The sequence below is a fragment of the Lemur catta genome, chromosome 1 (assembly GCF_020740605.2).
Source record: "Lemur catta isolate mLemCat1 chromosome 1, mLemCat1.pri, whole genome shotgun sequence".
In the NCBI taxonomy this organism is placed as follows: Eukaryota; Metazoa; Chordata; class Mammalia; order Primates; family Lemuridae; genus Lemur; species Lemur catta.
The window spans coordinates 55,694,156-55,720,136 of NC_059128.1; the positions used below are offsets into that span (position 1 = coordinate 55,694,156).

At 33.6% G+C, this 25,981-nt stretch overlaps 1 protein-coding gene across 4 annotated transcripts in view; it reads left to right on the top strand.

The window, feature by feature from the left end:
- RALGAPA1 (Ral GTPase activating protein catalytic subunit alpha 1) overlaps positions 1 to 25,981 on the top strand; it is a 218,785-nt gene that overhangs the window by 45,236 nt on the left and 147,568 nt on the right. For all 4 annotated transcript variants that reach the window (XM_045568583.1, XM_045568592.1, XM_045568564.1 and 1 more), the window contains exons 7-16: positions 25 to 140; positions 5,241 to 5,379; positions 6,360 to 6,568; positions 8,188 to 8,427; positions 9,572 to 9,769; positions 13,135 to 13,272; positions 17,315 to 17,463; positions 20,136 to 20,265; positions 21,595 to 21,832; positions 22,890 to 23,051. In XM_045568583.1, the coding sequence (XP_045424539.1) occupies positions 25 to 140; positions 5,241 to 5,379; positions 6,360 to 6,568; positions 8,188 to 8,427; positions 9,572 to 9,769; positions 13,135 to 13,272; positions 17,315 to 17,463; positions 20,136 to 20,265; positions 21,595 to 21,832; positions 22,890 to 23,051 (1,719 nt within the window). The remainder of the gene's footprint in view (positions 1 to 24; positions 141 to 5,240; positions 5,380 to 6,359; positions 6,569 to 8,187; positions 8,428 to 9,571; positions 9,770 to 13,134; positions 13,273 to 17,314; positions 17,464 to 20,135; positions 20,266 to 21,594; positions 21,833 to 22,889; positions 23,052 to 25,981) is intronic.

A 25,981-nucleotide genomic window follows, 5' to 3' on the forward strand; every position in this document is an offset into this window, starting at 1 on the left:
AATTATTCTTTTGTCTTTGGATAGCTCAAGTCACTATAGAGGAAATCACTCCTCTTGTTCCCCCACAATCAGGAGATAAAGGACAAGAAGATCTCACAAGCTATTTTCTTGAAGCACTTTTAAAGTATATAGTAATTCAGGTACTTGTTATGTTCTTTGATGTCACCCCCCCATACTATTATATGTGGGTAATTCCTTGCCCCCCTTCCATTGTTCTGTTATAGTAGATATTTGCCTATTTTCTTTGGTTGGGGCAGGGGTGGAACCAAAGAGTCAATGGCTTGATTTTAATTAGTTTTAACCTTTAGCTTTTACAAGTGTATAAACCAGGCAAAGGTGGTAGGGGATATTTCCAACATTTATCATGTAAACTGAAATTTTAGGTTCTTTGGAGTAAAACAGGCTCTTCATTGTTTACAAGGTTATTCCTGAGTTGCAAAAATTCTCTCCATGTTTTTCCCCTCTACCCCTCTATTCACTCTTGGCTGCCACCAATCAGACAGACAGAAAGCTCTAGAACATGTTTTTCTTGCATCTGTAATAGAAACCTTAGTAGCAGACAGTAACTGTTCCAGGGATGTAAAATAGATGCATATATTTGCTTATTTCCTTGAAGGAGGAGTGACAAATTTATTACTATTGAAAATATGTTAGTATCCCCTTTCTGAAATAATCATCGGAAGTATGTATTTATTATGAAACTCTTAACAAAGCTGGAGAGAGAAATTTTTGTAAAGTATATTTTTGTAAAATGTGTATATCTTCTTATATGTGCCAGTTGGGCTTATTTTCTAATCCTTTCATTTGTAATCAGCAGTTGTGGTACTTTAAATGAAAAGCTAATAACTGTTTAATATAGGGATCAATCTGCCAAGATGTAGTAACTAAGGAGGTGGGCTGCAGGATCTGGCTTGGGGAGAAATGTAATTTACACTTAAGTCTGTTTGTACCTTTTGAATTTCTAGGTGCGTATATTTTGTGAGGTAACCTATTCACTTCTATATATTGTTGAGCCTAAGAAATATTGATTTATAGATGCCCCCTATATTTTTAGAGACAGAAATGATTTTAGGAGTCTGGCTAGGCTTTGCCCTGAAGGAAAATGTAAATGTGTTAGTTTGCATATCAAAAGCTGCCTCACCTCAGGAGAGCGTCTCAATGTTAAGTAGCAGCTGCTTTCCAAGGTGATGCTGCAGTCTCAAGCCTGTGGTTCTCACCTGCTTTGAAAGACAAAGCAGGTCTTGCATGGAGCCAAGGGATGGGGAGCTGATCAACAAAGACAGGCCACTGGAGATGAGAGCTGATCAGAGATTAAAGCTGATCAATAAGATACGCTGCCCGAGCTGGGTCCCGGACAGAACCATGCGGTTAAAGTAAATAGCATAAGGGACAGCTCATGCTTAGCTTCTGAAATCTCTGTTGTAATACACAATAACCAGAGCCACAATGTCTCTGTTTTTGCTAAAGTGGTAGCTTTATCTTAAAACTTAGAAGTTTGCCCTAAGAAGATTTTATAACCCTTTGTTCACCTTGATAGAGTTAGTTAAGGGATCTGTAGAAGCCTTTTGGAAAACTTTGAACCTAACCCAAACTATTAAGTAAATCCTGTTACCCCTGGCAACCGAAAAACTGTACCTACACTATAAATATCTGTGTAATACTTCAGTATTGGTTGCTCGTCTGACCTTACCTGTCTTCATAAATCTGTACTTTATAAACTATATTTTTGCCTCCGTGTACTATTTTTATTTCTGTTTCCTACTATTTTTTCATCCTTTGTGATGACCCCTGTCTGAGGGACCTGAACTTTTGCTGAGAGCGTAGCTAACTCCCCGTAATATGTGAAATGTATAATTCCTGATTGACTGGTGAGAACACGCTAGCACATACATATTTCTTGTTAACTGTTCCAAACATAAAAATTCCCTGTACCTCAGAAACAAACATTATAAAGTTAATTTGGGCCTAAACCAGATTGCCAGGATTTGAACACTGATTCCTCATTTTACTAATAGTGTGACCTTTGGAAAATTGCTTAACCATTCTGTGCTTCAGTTTCCTGATTTGTGAAACAGAGATAAAAATAATACCTATCCTATTTTGGTCTTTGAGGCATAAGCAGGGCAAAGTGCTTAGAATAAAAAAGTGCACAGCACACAGTTAAGCTTTCTGTAGTGGGTAAGTAGTTACTGTTATTGTTGTTATTACCAGTTTTTCTTTTTTTAAAAAAAACTTTTGTACTTCATATGGATTTTAAAAATTGCTTTACTGGTGTTTGAGCTATAATTGATATACAGTAAACTGCAACATTTGAAGTTTACAATTTGATGAATTCTGTTACCTGTATACATCCATGAAACCATCCCACAGTTAAGATAATGAACGTATCTATCACTCCTGAAAGTTTTCTCAGCTCTCTTTGTAATCCATCCCCTTGTACTCCCTCACTCCCACTCCATCCCCAGGCAATCATTGATCCGATTTTTGTCACTATTAGTTTGCATTTTCCATATTTTCATATAAATGTAATCATATGGTGATACCTTTTTTGATCTTTTTCTCAGTGTAATTATTTTAAGACTCATCCACCTTATTGTATGTATCAGTAGAGGGTCCTTTTATTGCTTATTCCATTGTATGTATATACCAGTTTATCCAGTCATCTGTTGATGATCATTTGGGTTGTTTCTAGTTTTTGGCTAAGAGTGAAACTGCTGTGAACACTGGTAAACAAATCTCTGTGTGGACATAGGCTTTCTTCTCCCTTGAATAAAAACCTACAAGTGCAATGGCTGAGTCATATCGTAAGTAGGTATATATTGACTATTTACAAAGCTGCCAACCTATTTCCCAAATAGTTGTGTTGTACCTTTGTACTTTCTGCCAGCAGTGTATGAGACTTACACAGTTGCTTCACATCTTCACCAACAGTTGGTATGGTCAGTTTGTAATTTTAGCCGTACTAGTGAGTGAGTAGCGATATCTCATTGTAGTTTTAATGTACGTTTCCCTAATCGCTAATTATGTGTTGAGTATCTTTTTATGTGCTTATTTGTCATCCATGTATCTTGGGTAAGATGTGTGTTCACTTCTTTCGCCCGTTTTTTAATTGGGTTATTTGTCTTATAAACTTGTAACATTTTTACATATTCTAGATACACGTCTTCAGATGAATGTTTTGCAAATATTTTCTCCCAATAGCTTGCCTTCTCATTTTCATAGTAGTCTTTTGGTGACTGCTTTTTTCTTTTGAAGAGTAAAAGTTTATTTTGATGAAGTCCAGTATATCAGTCTGCCAGGCTTTTCCCGTCTATTACTCTTTTTCGTTTTATAATCAGTAAGTATTTTGTGGGAAAGTACTTTGTAACTATGTAAATATCCCCTTCCTTATAGAAATTTCACATGTTTTAGCATCCACTGAAGACTTTTGGCTGAATTATAACTATGATGGTTGCCAATTGGTAATATTTTAAAAACAGCTTTATTGAGATTATACATTCCACACAGTTCACTCACTTAAAAGTACAGTCCTCCTAATAAGAAACCCCATATGCATTAGGAATCAGTCCTCTTATCCTGCAGCCCCTCCCTCCCCAGCCCTAGGCACCCACTAATCTATTTTCTGTTTCTATATATTTGCCTATTCTGGACATTTCATATCAATGGGATCGTATAATATGTAGTCTTTATTGACTGGCTTCTTTTACTTAGCATATAATTGCAAAGTTCATCCTTATTGTAGCATGTATTAACACTTAATTGATTTTTATTGGTGAATAATAATCCATAGTATAGGTATACCATTTTGTTTATCTCTTCATCAATTGGTGAATATTTGAGTAGTTTCCACTTTTGGCCAAGTGCTGATACTTTAATTCAGTCATTACTTCTACATTCAACAGTTTGCAAAATACTGTAGGAAAAAGCTTTCTGTCTTCTTCATTTATTTATTTATCTCAACATGGGCTTATGGATTCCTATGAATCCATTTGTTAGTATTTATTACTGTTCTTTACTTTGATGCTCAGATTGTCCTAGATTTGGCTAGTGGGAGCTCCTTCAAGCTGACTCCTGATTTGTCTCCATTTTTCTTTGATTACTTCCTTACCTCCTGGCACAGCAAGATGTTCCAGTCTCATTTTGTACCTTCCTTGCCCACTGTGGAATCTGCTGTTTCTCCAAGGAGCTATCATTCATCTTAATGGAGAATTATACTTAGAATCCAAGAATCGGGCACTCAGGATGCTCATTGCTGTTGGGGTGTTGCTACTTCTGGACCTTCTCAGTGGCCAGAGCTAGGGGATGTCTACACACACACACACACACACACACACACACACACACACACATTCCTTTGCATATGTATAACTCTGTTGTCTGTCAATGAGAAATGTGGCTCACATTATTCTTGGTATATTTACTTATTTAATCAGTCCCTCTTATAGATAATCAATCTCTCATTACCACCATTGCCCTCCTCTGCAGACATTCTCCTTACCTTGATCAGGCTCCAGTGCCCCACTGTGGACCTTTGCCAACCGCCTGCTTAGATATCTTCCTCACCTTTCTAGAGTTCCCACACAGTATATTATACTTCCCTGTCTTCTGTCTCCCCTTCCCTTGCTTCATGGACACCCTTCTCACCTCTCTCAGGCTGTGAGTCCCCTCTGAGTTACGCCTCTGCTACACCCTCTTCATGGATGTCCTGTTTCCTGGGCCCAGGCTCTGATTATCTGCATTTTACTAGTGCCACTGCTTACACACACATAAACACACACACACACATACACACGCACGCATGAGTGCACACACGTATGTACATGCATGCACACTCACCTGTAGCCACATATGTCTGTGTATTTTGCATTACTTTTAGGCTGAGTTATTCAAGAAGGGAAAAAGGGGAAAGAACATTAGTATCTTTGTCATTAGTAGAACCAAATTTTGAGTCAGTTTTCACAGTTTTTCAGAGCATACTTTAACTTCTTTAATATCTAAGATTTTTGAAATATAATATATTTGTATGACATGAGACCAATTTTAAAGTTTTCTCCTTATTCTGTGTATTATGATCCTCACAGTGTAACAAAGTTTTCTCCTTATTCTGTATATTCTGATCTTCACAGTGTAACAACAGGTCAGTGTATTGCAACCTTTTTAAGCTTGTTTATAACAGCTAATACTTGTATTTAAGAAATTCTGTCTCCTGGAATAATTTTAGTTATATTGTTTATTTTTAGGTAAAAAGCTTAGAATGGAAGAACAAAGAAAACCAAGAAAGGGGATTTTCATTTTTGTTTTCACATTTTAAGAAATATTACTTGCCTTATATTTTTCCAAACATCTGCAAGGAAAACAGTTTATATCATCCTATACTTGGTAAGTGGTGTTTGGAATTTTCTATTAGATGATACATAAGAATAAAATATCTCTCAATTTAAAGTTGCCATTTGTTACCTGCAGAAAACTGATCATATTTAATATTTGTATTGGTTGGTAGAAATACTATAGAGATAATATACCTAGATTCATACTGAAAGTGAATTTATATCAATAGGAAATTTTAATTGAGAATGAAGAGATTTTTTAAAAAGTTATTCTCTGGATCTCATCTATTGGAAAAGTTAGCTCACCAGAAATATTTGTGATTGTAAATTAAACGAAATTCTGATGTTTGATATGATTCTTAGACTATATAATGAATTTTCTTTTTAAGGTCCCCCAAGGGTTAGTGAAGTATTAGTCTTATTCAAATTCTGTAGAATAATTACACTGTCATATGTTTTGATCAAGTTTTGTCCAGTATTTTTGTAGGTAGTGGCTGTGCCAAAATATCTACTGGATCCTTGAAGCTAGAGCTTTGTGGACAAATCTCAGGTTAGAAGCAGACCTCTGCCATGTATAGAAGGCATTGGTAGTCTGTATGTGGAAATGTCTGTTTTGTAGAAAGTTGTCCCTAATGCTAAGTTTAGGTAACTAACAGGCTCAGGTAAAACCTCATACTTTATATAACTTCAAAACATGTTTCAGTCTTAGGTTAACTGAAGTGAGCTGTCATTTTAAATGGTTCTGGAAACTTTAGTACAAACTTAGGCAGAATCATTGAACCTTTTGATGTTATTTTGCAGAAAGACATGTTTCCACATATCAACTGGAATATGTGGTTTATATATACCATGTATAACTCTTCTGGGTTCTATGCTAACATCTAGCAAATTTTAAAATGTCATTTTGGTGCTAAAGCTACTTCTAAAACCAGAGTAGCATCACAATATTTTCTCAAATGTTTAAAAATGTAAGTTTTTCTAAGCATAATTCCTTTCTTATTTTGGTGTTTGTTTTCCTTTTATTTTGCACAGATATCCCACAGATGAGACCAAAGCCACATTATGTCATGATAAAGAAAGACGCTGAAACCAATGAAGCAATCTATTGTATAAAGGAGCCTTTCATTAACGCTCGTGTTATTGTCATTCGTTGGCTAGTTTCTTTCTGGCTGGAGCCAAAACCACATACAGGACCTCATATTCCTGGGATGGAAGGTGAAGTCTTGCCAAAGAATATTCAGGTAATATACAAATGAGGCAAGCTTATTAAAATTAGAAATGGCTTTTGAGATTTAGTCCACTGATTTCAATTGTCTTAGGTGTAGAGGACATTTAAAACAAATAATGGTGATATTTTATTTATATAAATGTATTTTATAAATCCAAATTTTAACAATTACAGAATTAATAATTATCTTAATAAAAAACTTAGAAGGTATAGAAGATAATTTCAGTAGTTTCTCTGTCTCTGCTTCTAATTAATTTATATGTTTCAATTTTATATAACTAAAAATATTCTGAATTATACAAATAAATTCTTATAGGTGGAAAGAACAGCAATCACGTGGGTAGGACCTTGATAGCCCTTTCTAATTTCTTGGCAGATTTAAAGTCCTGTTCCTTCTTTCCCCCTTTTTTCAACAAAGACACCAAATATAGAAATATGATATAAAATTACACAGCAATACAATGTAAGAACTAATATTTAAAATTGTTTTTTTCTGATTACACAGTTTTCATACTTTTCCTTCATTGTACATTTTCCTGAATGTGTCTATATTATAGTATTTTTACTATTTTCATTTTTCTTTTCTCAGATTTCCTTGTTTAGTTTTAAAAATCTCAAACTCTGTTTTTTGTATAACTTCTTAAACTTTTAAAAATAGGAGGATGGAGGTATAAAGTATTTTAGTTCGAGTTCAGAAAATTTAACTTTTAGTCCCCTTAGTCTTTTATTTATCTGTAGCGGACTAGATGGTGTGTTTTCTGCAAAACTTCGTTCCAAGTCCTCTATTAAGAATTATTAAATGCAAAAATTCTCAAGCAGAACTATTTTTCTGATCCTAGAACTTAATGGACTTAAGAGCATAGATGTTTTTCATTGGAAAGACATACTTGAGATCATTTATTTAAACTCTCTTATTTTTTGGGATGACAAAAATGTTATCAAAAATTGAGTAACTTAACGGAAAGTAATTTATCATACCACAGAACAGTGCTATTCCTACTCTATTATGGTAGTAATTTACCTTAAGACCTTTTCCCTAGGATTAGGCTTGATCTTCAGTCTTTGTGAAAATTCTATTATCAGAATAGAGTTTTCTCTTAAGTTTTCTAATATTTTCTTTTAGTTTCATTTGTATTTCTTCTGTCATAAATTTTGTTCCTTTTCTTTGTTTTTTGTTATTTGTTTAAGAAGTTTTTACTTGTGTAAATTTTTGTCTAAGGTAAAATGGAGATGATTTTAAACATGAAGGCTTTATTAAGTAAAAGTCCAGTGTAAGTTGTTTACTTATTCTTGAAGATCTGAGCTGCCTCTGTGTACATTATTCTTTCACTCAGCTTTAATTAGTAACTTGTTTGAACTGCAGACTTACTAAGAAACAAATCTAATTATAGCTGGTTTGATAATTAGTTACCACACATTTTAGAATATCTCTGTATCACTTAGATGTTGAATTATTTGTATTGTCACTTTATTATTTTTAGAATGGATTCTAAATGAAACTCTATGCCTGGATTTTAAACAGTGCTATAAGTTAGTTGTGGAATGCTTTGGATTCTGCCACTATTTGCTGTTAAAAGACAAAATACCAAGTTAAATGATCATGATATTCTTCCCCTTTTGTTTTTATTTTAGAGGGCAGCTGCTAGTTTGGTATCCAGAGAAGAAAACAAAAATGATAATGCTGATAAAGCAGACAGAACTACAGAACCAGAACAGTCTCATTCCAATACAAGCACTCTCACAGAGCGAGAACCTAGCTCATCTAGTCTCTGTAGTATTGATGAAGAACATCTCACAGACATTGAAATAGTTCGTAGAGTTTTTTCTTCTAAAAGAAGTAATGTAAATTTTGTCACAGAGATATTTCGTCAGGTAAAATAGCTCTCAGTATTTTTAATTTATAATGAAGACTTTCGTCTTTAATATTAAATATACTGATTTTTAGCTGGGTGCAGTGGTACACATCTATAGTCCAAGCTACTTAGGAGACTGAGATGGGAGGATTGCTTGAAGCCAGGAGTTCAACTCCAGCCTGGGCAATGTAGTGAGACCCTGGCTCTAAACATATAATAATAAACCCCAATAATGTATTAAAAGATTACAACAATATGACTTATGAAAAGTTGTGTTTACATTGAACTTTGTAAGAGCACAATTACTTCAGTAAATAAAGAATAGTATTCTGAGATATAATCAAAACAAATCTTTGTTATTTCCACTTCAAGTCAGTGTCTTATCTACCACAAACATTTCTGTCTTAGTATACAGATTATTTGGAGACAAGAGACTTTTTCCAACAATGAATTGGTTAACTTTTAAAATTGTTCATATATCACATTTTATAATAAGATAGGAATGTATGTATAGCAGGCCCTTGAATAATATCGTTTCATTAGAACGTTGGTGGGGGGAAAATAGATTCCTGACCTCTGGGGCCACTGTCTGTGTGGAGTATGCACGTTCTCCCCATGTCAGCATTGGTTTTCTCTGGGTACAGTGTATTTTCCTCTCACATTCCACAGGTGTGCGTGTTAGGTGAACTAGTGTGTCTAAATTGTCCCATTCTGAGTGAGTGCAGGGGTATGTGTGTGAATATGCCCTGGGAGATAGAATGGCCTCTTGTCCTGGGTTGGTTCCTGCCTTTTGCCCTGAGGTGCCAGGGTAGGCTTTGGCCATCCACAACCCTGAACTGGAATATTTGGGTAAATAATTATCTTACTTATTTCTGTTAATCTTTCTTAAATATATATATAGTTCACATTTTTTCAGTGTTTAATATTAGAAGTGTTTTGGTCTTTATTTAGAAATTTGGTGATGTTCTTGTGACCTGAAATATCGGGTAGGAACTTCACTCTTGTTTATATCCATTAGCCTGTGGTAAAATTGGTTTCATTATAAGTCATTTTGCTTAAAGTTACACTTTCCAAGAACCTATCAATAACATTAAGTGAAGAATTACTGTATGAGTGTTTTGTAGCAAAGGAAAAGGTATCATTTTCTATATTTTTTTCACTAGGCATTTTTATTACCAATTTGTGAAGCAGCAGCTATGAGAAAAGTGGTAAAAGTATATCAAGAATGGATCCAGCAAGAGGAAAAGCCTTTGTTCATGCAAGAGCCTGAAGAAATTGTAATCACTTCTTCAAACCTCCCTTGTATTGAAAATGTCACAGACCATGATATTTCAATGGAAGAAGGGGAAAAAAGAGAAGAGGTAACATTATAAGATTGATATATTTTTGTTTAACAGATTAGAGTTTCACAAAAGTGTAATAATGTTAACATAAATATTCTTAATAAATGGAAAGGTAAAAATATCAGTATACTTTGGCAATTTAGGTAATATGATAGAATTTAGGTAATATGACAGTTGTCTCAGTACCCTATTACAAAGCCCTGTGATATCATAGTTTTTAAAAATTAATATTGAGATCATATACCTATTCTTAAAGGCATTGTCTAGATCAAAATTAGATGCTATTATAAAGGTATAATATTTAAAACTGTGATACTATGTTAAAATGGGTGTTACAGTATATACTTCGTGGGGTGATTACCAAAGTATAATTCCCCCTTCCCTGGAAGTAGTGTCTGTTTTATTCTAGGACTGGCTACCCAGCACAAAGCACAGTATTCTGAATTCTTCCTTGGAATCTTTTGCACTAGAACTGATTGCAGAATGTGAAACTTTCTGACCTGGTAAAATAAGCTGGTCTGTAATAAGAAAGACTGGAGTTTATTCACAGAGGAGAAAAGATGAGAGAAGAGAGTAGAGGTGGCATTTGAGTCCCTGGTTCCATTTATTTCTTAAGCCTATATGAATTTTCATCCTTTGGTTGTTCAACCTTTGTCATAGGTCAAGTTCTCCAAGAAGCAGGTGCCGAGATGGAGTTAGGAGCGCAAGAGTTTATTGAAAGTGATTTTTCTGTTTTGTCTAACTTGCCTTTTCAGCAGAAAGTTGTCTGAGATTGATATATATCTTGCTAAATCCAGATAGGAATGATTGGGTAATGTTGTATAAGTACCGCGCTAACTGATTGTGCCACTGGAGCTCCAAATTGGGTAATGTTTATTCACTTTGGTGGTTAACATAACCTCACCCATGGAATTTAATTAGGATAGTACTGTATGAATGAATAGGCCAGTTCTACAGGGATTCGGTGAATGTGTGTGTGTTTGTGTGTGTGTATGTAGACAATCCTATCCCCCTTCTAAGAAGGGGAAAAGTAAGTAGTCTAAGTAATTTGTTTTCCCCAGCTTTTTAGTCATGCTATGCCTATGTGTATTGAGCCTATCCTGCATCATTTACTGTTCTTAAGTAAGAATGATAGATAATATAAACTATCTACGTAAATAATTAAAAACAGTGGAAGGAAGGAATAAAGGGAGACAAGGTGGGTAGCTTGATGATGTAGGTGTGTTGTATAGGTTTGTTCTATTGGTTATTCAAATACTACAACCAGCATTGCCATTAAAGGTGTGACTGTTCAAAGTGCCAGAAACGCTTGCTAATGGTGTAAACCGAAACCAAAAGGTATAATGATTCGTTATTTTACGTTTCCAATAAATTCAATATATATTGAAATCATTTAAAATTTTCAGTGTTATAATTATGAAATGGAATTAGGTTATAGGTTCAAATAATTATAAATGGGTTTTTAAATTCTTATAGTATCTGTGAGACATTTAAAGAACATGCAGAATACAAGACAGTTTTGTGTATGTGTATGTTCATGTGCCTTACAGAATGTTTAGCATTCCGTGTCCTATTCCATTAAATAGGATGTGTTATCTTTCAATTCTTGTGACAACAAATCACTCTCACAAATTTCAGAATGCCTTCTGAAGCATTATGTTGCCTACATTGAGAACCAGTGTTGGAGGTATAAACATCAAAGATACTATTTCTGCTTTCAGAGAACTTAAGGTTTAGCCAGAAGACAAACATACAAAGTATTGTAAAACAATGTTACTGCTGTGAAAGGGGGAATACCTACCTCTGCTTGTAGAAATCAGGGAATGCTTCATGAATGTAGCGGTATAATATAAAGATCAGGTAGATAAATGGGAAAGCTGCCACACAGTGTGAATAGCATCTACAAAGGTGTGAGGAACCTTGAAAATATTATTTGGCTGTAGCTAAGAGTAGGTAAGAAAGAATGGTAGGGAATATGAGATTGACAAGGGGTAGATTCTGTGCAGTAACTTGTATGCCATGTTAATGAACTTTATTTACATTCTAGACACTGGAAAGCCTTTGAAGGATTATGAATAGGAGAACAGCGTGAATAGTTATGTATTTCATAAGGATCATACCAGGCCCAGCATGGGTGATAGATGAGAGGTCAGTCTGGAGGCATGAAGACCAGCTAGGAAGAATTAGTAAAGTTCAGAAATGCGATGATAAATAACCTGATAATAGGACATGGGCAGTTGCATTGGGAATATAAGGGAGACACAGGTGTATTAGCTTGTTTGGTGGTAAAACCAATATGCCTTGATGATTAATTGGCTGAGAGAGATGAGGAATGGGGAGGTGTCCCAAGTTTTTGCAGTCAGGGTAGTTGCCATTCACACGTGGACAGGAATTTTAAGCAGTGCAGGTTTGGTGCTGGTGGCTAAGGTGGCTGGAGGGGTTGGGTGGGTAGGAATGGGGAAGGTGTGGTTGGTAAACTTATTTTTAAATGTCTTGAATTTGAGGAGCTTTAGGGTCATTCAGGAAGAACTCTTCAGAAGATACTTGATTATACAGGTATGGAGCTTAAGAGAAAAGGCTAGGCTAGACCATGGTGTGTTGTACTGGCTACTCAGAACTGAGTTCCAGTATTGCTTCTGGTAATGGGAGAGATGTTTGTATCAGACTAAATCTCCTGCATATTACAATTATGAACTCTGTATGCCTATAATAAAACAACTATTTGAAGATACTGGTGAGTGACCAAAAGCAGGAAGAAACTAGAGTGAAATTTTAAAAAGAGAACCACACTGAGTGAAATATATCTGTGATTTTCACTGAGGTAACTCCCTTGTCTGTAAGACTTGTAACAGCTAGAACGCAAGCAGAAAGCTGCAATCTTAGTGGTTTGAACTGTCAGCATAATGAGAATTTTACTACTCTTTTTTTTTTCTTTAAGACTTCACTCTACAGCCAAAAATTTTACTGCTCTTAAGTAGGATAAATAATAAGCTATTTTCTATTTCATTTATTTGGATTCTGGCATTTAATTTAGAACACAATTCATCTTTTACAAAGCTATAAATAGTATAATCCCATTCTTGAATGTGTAACAATATGGGAAGGGAATTTTATACATTAGATCTAGAGAAAAATGTTTGTGTATCTGAAATGATGTAATCTCTGGCAGCTCATATGGATGATGTTTTTCACTTTATCTTTTTGTCAATGAGAATCTTTTTTTTACAGTGAAAAATATATTGCTTTTGTAATCAGATACTTATTTTGAGAGAAAGAAACCTGTTTAACAGTGGGACCTAATGATTTCATTTGCACTTTCAGCTTACTGACTTGTTGCAGCATTCTTATTAATGAAATATTAAAAACTTGATATTTTGCTTCAGGAAAATGGGACTAATATTGCTGATCATGTTCGAAATTCCAGTTGGGCAAAAAATGGCTCCTACCAAGATGCTCTTCATAATGTCTCTGAAGAAACCACAGAACAAAACATACGAGCTGGTACCCAGGCAGTTTTGCAGGTGGATCACTTTATGGCTATTTAAAAAAAAAATCATTACATTCCAAATATTTAATTTCAGATATTTAAATTTAGTATTTTTAATAATATTTTAAATATTTAAGGTCAGTATTTCACTTACAGTATAATTTTCAAATATAATAAATTTTTTTTTTTGAGACAGAGTCTTGCTTTGTTGCCCGGGCTAGAGTGAGTGCCGTGGCATCAGCCTAGCTCACAGCAACCTCAAACTCCTGGGCTTGAGCGATCCTACTGCCTCAGCCTCCCGAGTAGCTGGGACTACAGGCATGCGCCACCATGCCTGGCTATTTTTTTTTTTTTATGTATATATTTTTAGTTGTCCAGATAATTTATTTCTATTTTTATTAGAGACGGGGTCTTGCTCAGGCTGGTCTCGAACTCCTGACCTCGAGCGATCCACCCGCCTCGGCCTCCCAGAGGGGTAGGATTACAGGCGTGAGCCACCGCACCCAGCCCAAATATAATAAATTTACCACCCACATTTATCAATTATTATGCCATATTTTTTCCTTAACTTTCACTTTATAGTATGTATATTAATAAACATGACATGTTCTGGGCAGTTTTAAAACTTATAACTCATATCATGATGTACTGCCATCTGCAGCTGAGTTTTAGCATTAACCATTTTTTTTTTTTTTTTTTTCAGATTTGTTGTTAATATACAGCCATAGTTAATTTAAATTTTGTGGTATTGTACTTTATTTCACATTTTGTTTATTCATTTTGATGGGTAGTCTTTTAAGTTGTTTCCAGTTTCTCACTATTCCAAACAATGCTACAGTGAACATTCTTATACATGTATTTTTATGCACATCTGTAAGAATTTTCCTAGGTTATATGCCCAAAGTGGAATTGCTGAGTTTTGTAGGATTTGTACATTATTAGCTTTACTTTATTATTATTGCCAAATTATTCTCCAACATGTTGCAATAATTTATATTCTCTCTAGTTATGTCTGGGAATTCTCATTTCTATATATCCTCCCTATTACTTGTCAGATTTAAAGTTTTTGGTACTCCTAAATATATAAAACTTTATCTCATTTTTTAAAAAAAAATTGTTTTCCTGTTTGAATTTGCTTTTCCTTCATCAGTGCAGAATTTGAACATCTTTTCTCCTATATGAATTAACTATTCATATGCTTTTTCCATTATTCTATTGTGTGTTTGTCTTTTTCTTACTGATTTGTAGGAGCTCGTTCAGCTTTTTAGAGGGTTTTTTTGTTTTTTTGAGACAGGGTCTTCTGTTGCCTTGGCTACAGTGCAGTGGCATCATCATAGCTCACTGAAACCTCAAACTCCTGGGCTCCAGCTATCCTCCTGCCCCAGCCTCCTGAGTAGCTGGGACCACAGACACGTGTCACCACACCCGGCTAATTTTTTGGTATACAAAATGTATACCAAACTGTATACCGAATCTGTATACAGAATCTGACTACTACTCAGCACTTAAACTACCTCTTGTGTCTAAGCCTCCATAACGTTTTATCTGTATTATTGCAGTAAAGTTCTAATTAGTCTCTCTGCTTCAACTCTTAACCACGTATCACCCTGCTCTGTTCTTAACCCAGTAGCCAGAAGGAGCCCATAAAATGTAAGTCAGATTATGTTATTTCTCTGCTTATAACCGTCCAGTGTCTTTCCATTATCACTAAGCATCAAAGCAAAAGTCTTTATAATGGTCTATAAGGCTTTATATCATTGCTTCTGATTGTTTCTCTGTATGGTCCACAAACTAGTGCTGGCCACAGGATATTTGCAAAATTGAGAGTAAATGTTTAGAAATGAAATCATTTAATATTTCTTGATTCTGATAAAAAGTTTAGGTTTATATTTTTTATGTCTTTTGGTTTTCTCATTTCCTATTTCCTATTAATTCCTTTTGTATTTATTTAATAACAGGATTAGTCAGCAAAAGACTACGGCAGGGGGGGACCTCTTCTATCATTACTGATAGTACGAGAAGCTCTGCTTCATATTCTCTGTTTCTGTTTTTCAACATCATCTCCCACTGCTCTCCCCTGGCTCATTTCACTCTATACTCCTAGCTGTTCCTCAGACATGCTAGGCAGGCTTTCACCTTAGGTCCTTTGAACTTGATTTTCCTTTTGTCTGGAATGTTCTTCTTCCAGACTGCAACATAGCTCAGTTTTGTCTTTTCCTTTTCAATTCATTTATATTTATATTCATTGTGTATCCTCCTCCCTCCCTTTTGTGCTTACTGGCCCCCGCCCAGGACAATGAATGATAGTGAGCACCCTTGTCATCATATTAGTTTTTGGCAGTACTTCTCACAATCTGTTGCTCTGTATACATTTGTTATACTTTTTGGTAAATGCTCTTTTTCAGATTGATGAAGTTTTGCTTTTTTCTTAGTTTGCTAAAAGTTTTTTTTTTTTTTTTTAGTAAACAGTGAATAAGTGCTGAATGCCTTTTCTGCATGCTTTGTGATAATCATAGTTTCTTTTTGCATTTTAATCTTTTGAATACAGTATCTTACTAAATTTTTCTGATGTTAAAGCATCCTTACATTTCTGGAGTAACCACATGGTTATAAAATATTACATTTGCTCAATTTGAACTTTAGCATTTTTTCAAGATTTTCATTTCTATCAAAATCATATCATAAATGATATTGGCCTCTTATTTACTTTTCTTATATAGTCTTCGTTTGCTTTTGATAATGAGATTATATTTTTATAAAATAAATTTGGTGGTTTTTCTTCTTTGTCTTTGAGAGAGCTTATGTAAGTAAGATAGGAATCATCTTCCATGAAGGTATGGCAAAACTTTGCAGGACTGTCTAGGTCTGTTCGGGGATGGGTCAGGGAGGCCTTGATTACCAGTTCAATTTCTTTCATGGTATTCACATATGCATCTTTTCTATTTCTTCTTGAGTCAGTGTTGGCTATTTATGTTTTTTCTATAATCCATTTCATTAAAATTTCAATTTTATTGGCATAAAGTAACTCACTGAGTTAATTAAAAATCCTCTGCTGAACCTATATTTATGTCTTTATTTTATTTCTAATGCTTATGCCTCTCTCTTGCTTTCCTTGGTCAGTGTTGCTAGATTTACAGAATCAGCTCTATTTTAAAAGTTTGCTTAATATTCTTTTCTCATGCCTACAATCCTAGCACTTTGGGAAGCCGAGGCAGGAAGATCACTTGAGGTCAGGAGTTTCAGACCAGTCTGAGCAAGAGCGAGACCCCGTCTCTACAAAAAATAGAAAAGTCAGCCAGACTCAGTGGCACGTGCCTGTAGGTCCAGCTACTTGGGAGGCTACTCTATCCTGGCCAACAGAGCGAGACCCTGTCTCAAAAAAAAAAAAATTCTTTTCTCATATGATTTTACAACCGTAATTTGTTGTGTAGTTTTTCTAAGGGCTTTAAATCAGAATTGAGGATATAGAAGATGTAAATGTCCTAAGTTGACAATAAACAAGTTCTGTTCTCCCAAAGTGTACTTGATAGCCTGTGCAGCTGTTGCCATTATATTAACTTTGTCCTCTATAATGACATATAGTTAATGAATTGATTATAATGAATTTACTTAAGGATACATATTGATGGCTCCTCAGTAGTATTATTCATAATGACATCTGTTTATGCAATCTGTTGTCACCACAACAGATACATACACATAAAAATAAGAAAAAGGATAAAATGTTTTGAACAACTCAGAATATTCTTCCGGATTTAGGTGTCATGATTTATCCTAAACTATTTGTGTTTATTCATTGTCCTTTTCATTTTATGTTAAAGGTGCTCAGTTTAGAAATTCTGTTTTTGCACCTTGCTTATTTTCTTTGGATCCCTTCTAGTAATTTTGTATTTGTCTAGATAAATATAAAGATAGGTGTAATGGGTTTAAGTTTCTTATATTAAGCTGGTGGTAGAAGCAGGGTTAGATAGTGCTTTTAAGTTGGTTATAGGCAATCTAGTGATCAGCATCTAAGTTCATTTCTCTTTGAATAAGAAATTTCCCATTGAAATTACTGATAATTTCTTTTGTTTTAGGTGTTTATTATAAACTCATCAAACATATTTCTTCTTGAACCTGCAAATGAAATAAAAAATCTTCTGGATGAGCACACAGATATGTGTAAACGCATTCTTAACATCTATCGGTACATGGTTGTGCAAGTATCGATGGACAAAAAGACATGGTAATTCTTGGTATTCTTTATATATAGAGTGTTTTTGTTATTGTATTTATACACAAGTGTAGTAATTTTTAGAGGAATGGTGTCTGTGAACAGGGCTCGTTACAATATTATATGGGCTGTTATTATTGAATAAATAATATTTTGTGTAATGATCATGGTGACAATTGTCCTTTTCACTTTATCTCAAACATCTTTGTTCAGACTTCCACACAACCCCTAGACTGTCTTTCTAAAGTGAGTATATGATAGCTTAATATCCCTTTTCCCCAAGGAATAAATGAATGCATGCATGTATATATGAATAAATGAATTTATGCATGTGTAAATGAATAAGTAAATGATTGAATGTGTGAATGCCCCATTCCTTAGTCTGGCATTCAGAGCCATGTACAGTCAGGCTCCTGGCTACTTTAAGTCTTAAGTCTAACTTACCCCTGAAGGGTAGGATCCTGCTTTTCAGGTTTATCAAATTGCTCTTTGGTGAACACATTCGGAACTTTTCTTTAGAAATATCTAGTTCCTGCCATCTTATCCTGTTGTTACCACAACTGTCTTTTAGATTTTACCTTCCTCTTTCTGCATAGCCTTATATAAAATTTTTTCTCAGTTTTTTCATTTTATATTTTTACATCTGTATAGTTCTTGTAAAAATTGTCTTGTCCCTAAGATACTTGTAAAAATGTCAGTTTACCTCACTGAATTAAGAGTCCCTAGTAGATACATACTGGTTGTCTTACTTTTATATTTCCTACATTTCTTACCATAGTACTATTAGTACTATAGTATTATTGTTGGTACTCTATAAATATTTGTTAATGGAATGAAAAATGGACTTGGGAGAGATGAGGAAGTATTTCTACAATTTTTGTAAAAATGATATATGTTTATCATAAAATTCTAACAAAGAAAAGTTTAAAAAAAGAAAAAAAATTGCTCAAAAACTTACTCTCTCAAGGTAATCATTGTTTGCCCTTTGATGAACATCTGGCTCACCAAACCATACATGTAGTTACATAGTATTATATATATGTACTGTAATTTTCTTAACCTGTCATTTATTGATGGACATGTCATTATTTATTTTTGTTTTGGGGGGAAGGGAGAACAATGAATATTCTTGTATATATATAATTTTCCTCTTTTGATTCATTCTTTAAAAATAGGAATACTTGGTCAAAGGATATGCCTAATTTATGTTTTGCTGCGTATGGAAAAATGGCTTTATGTTGAAAAACATTCTTTACTAACAATATTAATAGAATTACATGTAGAGGTACTTATTAACATATTTGGAACACTTTTTTGTGCCAGGTGTCTTTCTAAGCACTTTATGTGCCTTTTCTTAATCCTTGCAGCATCCTATGATGTATAATATCCTTATTTTACATGGGTTAATTTTCAGGCATAAATAAGTAACTTGCTCTTGTTCACGCAGCTAGTGAATGGTGAGCAGAAATTTGAACTCTAGTTTTTCTGATTTCAGAGCCACGTTATTATTAGCCAGAAACTGTACTGCATTGCACCATTCTTTTGTTAGTCCTTTTTCTTTTCTATATTCTTTGAATTATTGAAGAGCCAGGTTATAGTGAGAGACTTGCTATGGAACACAATTTTAGAGTTTTTTCTTAATTTTTTAAGTTCCCTTGAAGAAATAGCGTTTTGGGAGCTTACCCACATATTTATGTTGAATTTATAAGTCTTTTCTTTATAAATTAAAATCGTAATTATTGTATTACAAATACAGTATACAAAAGTGAAAATGTCTTATATATGAGTTATGGTTAGACCACAGTCAGATAAGATTTTTTTGGAAAATTTATACTGTCTATATAGTTGATTTCAATTAACACTTCATTTTCATATAGCTAAGCTATAAGCATAAAGTTACAAATGTGGCACCTTTGGTTTTTATTCTGTGAATGACTGCATACATTTGCCTGCTAGCCTGGCTATACCCCAACTGAAATTCCTGTTAGCCTAATTTTTATATATATATGATTGAATCAGTTTTTGAAATATCAGATGCAAATAAGGTAGCTTTGTGGTTTTAATAATAAGCATCTTGGAGAAGGGCTAGGTAAGGATAATATTAGAATTGGCTTGATATGCAATATACAAAGAGAACAAAAGATTAAAAAATGGCCGAAGTAAAAAGGATGAAAAGAAGCAATAGAGTAATAGTCTTTGATTAGTTATCAGTCTCTTTGTGATCTATTAATCTTAAGATATCATGTAGTTTTTGTAATTGAACCTGGTATGATATGTGGTTCTCCATATCATAAACATGGATCAGATGGACAAGCATCAAGGTAGAACTATATTGTAATAGGTGAGTGTTCTTCAAATAGCTCTCTAAGATGGCTTCTTGATTTGTGGTTGAGATGGGTGCATTCTGCCCCCAATTCATTAGTTTTTGGATAGATTTTTATTTAATGAGAGGGCATTGTGGCTGATAAATAGTTTAAAATGGCTGATATTGATATATAAAATGGAATTTTAAATTTTAATATTTAAAGAACTCTAACAATTCGAAATTGTCTTTCAGAGATGTTTGATATTTTAGTAATTCCAAAAATAACACTACTTACTAGAAATATTAATTTCAAAGTTAACCATTAACCAAAAGCAAACATATGCAATAAGGAAACATTAATTACTCTTTTTACTTTAAGGGAACAGATGCTGCTTGTGTTGCTCAGAGTCACCGAGTCTGTACTGAAGATGCCATCACAAGCTTTTCTACAGTTCCAGGGGAAAAAAAATATGACTTTGGCAGGTCGACTTGCAGGACCACTTTTCCAGGCAATAAAAACTTAAAAAATAGATAAATAGTTGGATAGATATGTATTTTTTTTTTAAGATTCATTGAATCTTGAACTTGTTACCTGGAAAAAAAGCCTTATCTGAGATCATTTTATATTAAAGGATCTTTTGTATAGCTAAATTAAAACTTGCTCTAGATAGGCTATTTGCCATACATACTAACTCACAACTTAGTATAAGAAGAAATATCAGGTCTGTGAAAAAAGTGTTATAACAGAGCGATGATATTTATTTTATGTCTTGTGTGGCGCACAGTTGCAAAAACCTGGCAGAGGGCTTCAGGGGTAATGGCCTGATTGTTTGCTTTGTGAGTTTTCAAATCTCCAGGATTGTTAGGAAAAACTGTCTTTTATGATGTTCTGTAATAATGAAAAAGTAGCGAGTAATCAAGATTCTAAGACTTTATTAACCTCTCTTAATTTGAAGTATCAGTGATAGTTTGATTGTACTGGAATTACATACTATGTTTTACAACCTGAGGACAAAGTGTTGACTTTAAATGTATTATGGATTCTTTGAAAATAGAAAAACAGTTTTCTGAAGATGACACATGAAATGCAAATACATAAAATATTTCTTAATGTCAAAGATAAAAGCTGTCTCAGATCTAATTCTTGGCTGTGTGACTATTTGAAATTCTATTTACAATTTCTAGGTACTAGCCATTTACCTAAAATTCTATGATGGTGGTGAATAATCCCTTAAAACTAACTACATGTATTATCTAAACTCTTAACTTCATTGGCCTTTTTTTTTTCCCTTTTCACATTTCCTCATTGTTAGAACTAACCAAATGGTGGGAGCTACAGAAAGATAAAATTTTATCTTGCTATATGAAATAACTTTGACAGTCTGGACAAAAAATATACCTTTTTTTTTTATAATAGTAAAAGGAATTTTCAAATTATATAGTGATTTCCATCTTTAATTTGAGAATGTAGGTTTTGGTTTTTTAATTTAGTAACTCAACATTTTCAACATTTAATAGTATGGAGACTTTCATCTCTTTTAAAACAGCATTTATTTCATTTAACATTAATATAGTGTAGCATGAAGGATAGGTATAACTTTAGGGAAATTTCTTTTTGGTTTGGATTACTGGAGTGTTGAGGGTTGGCAGTTGAAGTGAAATTTATAATGGATACTAACGATTGCATAAATTAGTTTTACAAGTATTATCTATGAAGACAGCTATTACGTGCTTTACAATTCTGCTTGTTTTTAGGTGATTTTTTTAATTGAATATCTTATTTTGAAGTCACACACTAAATGCATTTTATTTTTATTTCTGATCATTTGTCTTTATAGACACTTATAGTTGCCTGGATTAAAGCAAATCTAAATGTGTACATCTCCCGAGAACTTTGGGATGACTTGCTGTCAGTATTGTCATCGTTGACCTATTGGGAAGAGTTGGCCACTGAGTGGTCACTGACAATGGAGACATTAACTAAAGTTTTAGCTAGGAATTTATATAGTTTGGATCTCAGCGATTTACCGTTGGATAAACTGAGTGAACAGAAGCAAAAAAAGCACAAAGGGAAAGGTAAGAGTTGTTTACAGATATATTTATATTCATATATACATGAAAAAAATTTTACTTAAATGATTGAATCAGGGAAAAACAAGCCAGGAGGAAAGGGGTGAGGATGAAGGTCATCTTTGTTCTTATTTATTTTCTCCTTCATTTACCCTGGAGGTTTAAAATTTCCAAGAATAAAACATGCAGGTACCCTGTAATTTTTCTTAACCTAATATCGGTAGTATTTTTGATAAGAGATAAATTTTTCTGTACATCTCTGAGTAAAGTTAAATTAATTCAGAATCTTAAATATTTTTAATAATTAACTAAAATGGAAGTTATAAAATGTCATTCCTTTTTATCTTAAGCAATTTTTTGTTAGAACTGAGATTTCATGTTACTTTAATAAAAAGTATATAATAAATATTCGAAAAATTCTTTTGAAAGCATTTACTTAGTTTTAACTGAAAGTAGACATTCCCTAGATGTCAAATGTGTACCTGTCTAATGTTAAAAGGGGGTGGGACAGTAGTATAATATCATTAACATATATTTTTATAATCCTTGGTTTATTAGCATTTTGCATTCTTAAAAATTAGTTACTAGCTAGAGATTACATCTGTGTCACATTTCACATGTGTAATCCCTGTACTATTCATCCCTATAATATATACGGGGTATTAAGTATGTGCTCCAACTACTTTTTCCTGGATTATTTATTTCCCAAGTGGCTATATTAGCAGGTAGAGATTTAGTAACCATCACCACAGGATGCCTTTTTGGTTAGCTCATTTCCTGTCTTTTTTTGCTGTCCAAATGTTTCATTTCTATTGTAAAGCAAGTGGGTGGCAGAGAATTTATAATAGTTTATTGTTGATGGTGTAATTTTAAAATTCTGTATCAGTTTTGGAATATGATTTTTACATAAAATGAAGCTCAGAACTTCACAATGCACAACATTTTATCTTGTTACTTTATAATTTATGAGCAAGTGTAAGAATCTGAGGCAGATAGCACACATAATTGGAAGATTTTATTGATCAGGTAACAGCATACTGAGATTGGAAATCTGCATTTCTAGGAGTTGGACATGAATTTCAGAAAGTTTCAGTTGACAAGTCATTTTCTAGAGGATGGAGTCGTGATCAGCCTGGCCAAGCCCCAATGAGACAGAGAAGTGCAACAACCACTGGTTCCCCAGGAACCGAAAAGGCAAGAAGTATAGTACGGCAAAAAACTGTTGGTATGTACTTTTTGAAATCATGAGAGTTATACAGTGCAATATATTTATAGTCCTTAGTAACAGTGTATACAAATACGCAGTTTTCTAATCAGTTGATTTTTATTGTGAAATGAGAAACGTCTATAGCAAAACTTCTTTTTTTCCAGTAGTGCTCAGAGTCCAGTGACATGCTATGTTATCACTTTATGCTATTAAGATTTTTCTTATGTTATTGTTTTTATGTGGTTTATTTTGCTGCAGATAGTCCTAATTTTAAAATGTTATTTTACAGAATTGAAGAAATAGAACTCTGATTCACAGAACTCAAGCATTAACTGGTGTAGTTTCTATTAAAGGAATATACTCACAAACATGGAAAATTAGAGTAGCTAATTTTCAGTGCTACAATTATATTGTAGATTGGCTTCACAGACTTCCAACAAGGAATTCATGCTTTCTACTGGCGGACAGCCGAGTCCAAGGTGGGGTCTATTATTAGGTTCCTTGCTGCTTTTATCAAATACAGAAGAAATTTCTATAATCTATGTAATAGTAACAAAGGAGCAATCATGGAAAGAATTTCTGGGTATAGGGTCACACAGCATACTGTGGACCTAGTTATCATCTTATTCTTTTCCTCTCAGAAATTTATAAACTTCGTGTGAATTGTAGTAGAAAGAGTACTGCAATGAAAAACAAGGAGGGCTTTTCCCTAATCTCTTTTCTTACTCTCTTTCATTACTAAATAGCCAGGTAACCTTGGACAATTTACCAAACCTTTCTAGGCCTTAAGTATTTCATCTGTATAGTGGGAATGATGATACTTCTTAGGCCTGAAACAAAATTGCTTGAAGTTATTTCAAGGTTTACAACCTATTATTTTATGAAAGGAGAATTTTCCATGGGAATATATCTGCATTTATTGGTAATCAGTGAAAAACATTAATTTTAAAGAAATTTAAAACCACTATTGTAAGGATATGTCCTCTATAAAAATACGGGTTCTAAAGTGTTAAGAATTATAGCTTGAGAGGAAGAAACAGAACTAGAAAGAAAATGAGAAATTAAAGATTTTAAAAGAATTAAAAATCATGGTTAATTTAAAATCCTTTAAAAGAATCACATTTTCAGAATTGTCTGTGCTTAAGCATAGAATTGTATCGATTGTATATGCCAATCTGGAAGAATAAGAAAAGATATAAGGAAAAGAATATTGAAGGGTTAAAATTAATATGATACAGAGGAATTTTGTTGTAGAGTTATTTTTTGGAATTCCAAGGAAAATGTTGATTATGTTGACTATGAAATGCCTTTCTTCATTTTCTATTATAATGTCACATTTATAGAAAATATTTATATATTAGGAAGGAATTGTTATTTTAAGTTTAAACTTTTGTTTTGTTATTTTAAGTTTAAACCATGAATTTTTCAAAATGCCTGATTTTTTTTCTGATTATAGAAGTAATTTATGATTAGTGTGGAAGGTAAAGTCTAAGATAGCATAACAACCCATTAGCTGTCTAATGAGAAGTCATCATTAACATGTTGATATATATCTTTCTAGTCATTTAAATAGTATGCAATGAGTAAAATATTTACCTTGACTTCATAGCTGACTATGATTACCTTCTGGTTGTACTTTTGTCAGAACAACCAAAACAACCTTGTCTGACTTGTTTAGTGAACAAGCCTATCAAACAAAAAGTTAAAGTATTAAAAATTTTGTTAAGAAGAAGGGCACCTGCATTAAGTTGGAAAATATAAAAAGGGGCAGCAGATTAAACTAAGATGTTCTTTGGATATATATTTTCTTAAATTTTTAGAATTAATTTTTTATGTTATTAGTGAATGCACATGGTTAAAAATTCAGATGGTGATAAAGTACATACATTGTAGTAAGTCTCCCTCATCACTACGCCCCACCCTCCCAGTTTGCCTCACTGGGGACAGCCATTGTCACCGGTTTCTTGAATATCTTTCTAAAGATACCTTATGAATATACAGGTATATAGCATAATGTATACATGGTTGTGAGCCATGGCTTTTATATATGTGAATGAAAAAAATATCTTTACTCACTGTAGAAGTGCCGTTCTAAGCACTGATAATACAGTTGTGAACAAAGCAAATAAAGTCCATTGGAGCTGACAATTCTAGTGTTGCGGGAGATTTATAATAAATGGATAAACCAGTAAACATGTTAGGAGGTAGTAAGTTATGAAGAAAAGTAAAGCAGGATAAAGGACTAGTGAGTGTTAGGGCTGGGGAAATAGGACTGTTGATAGGGAGGTCAGGGAAGGCCTGTTTTACCATGATAGAAGAACAAAAACCTGAATACAGTGAGAGAATGAGCCAAGCGAATATCTATCTATGGGAAGTACATTTCAGGCAGTGGGAAAATTATAGAAGCCCTGGAGCTGGAAGTGTGCTTGGTGTCTGATGAAGAGTAACAAGGTCAGTGTGGCTGAAGTCGAGTAAGGAAAGAAGAGAGTATTAGGAGTTTAAGTCAAGCCATAATGATATATCTTAAAATTATTACATATTAAAAAATGTTAAACTCCATCATACTTTATTACATGGAAGTACCATAATTTAACCTATGTCCTGAAGATGGATGTATATTTTACAATTTTGTGCTATTAAAAATAGTACAGCCCATTCCAGCAGCTGTAGCTTAAAAAAAGGTATAGAATATACTTATGTATACTTCTATACTTTGTGCATATATGCAGGAATATCTATAGGTTAAATCTGTAGAATTTGAAATTAACTTGTCCTCTAAAGAGACTCTACTAATTTATACTTCCATTCATAATAAAGAGCTGCTGTTTCTTTCACATGCTTGCCAGTGAGGTATATTATCGAAAATTTTGCTCCATGGTAGTAAGGCTTGAAAAGTTATCTGATTTTGGTTTTAATGTTCTTTTTTCTTAATATGAACAAAGAGGAGC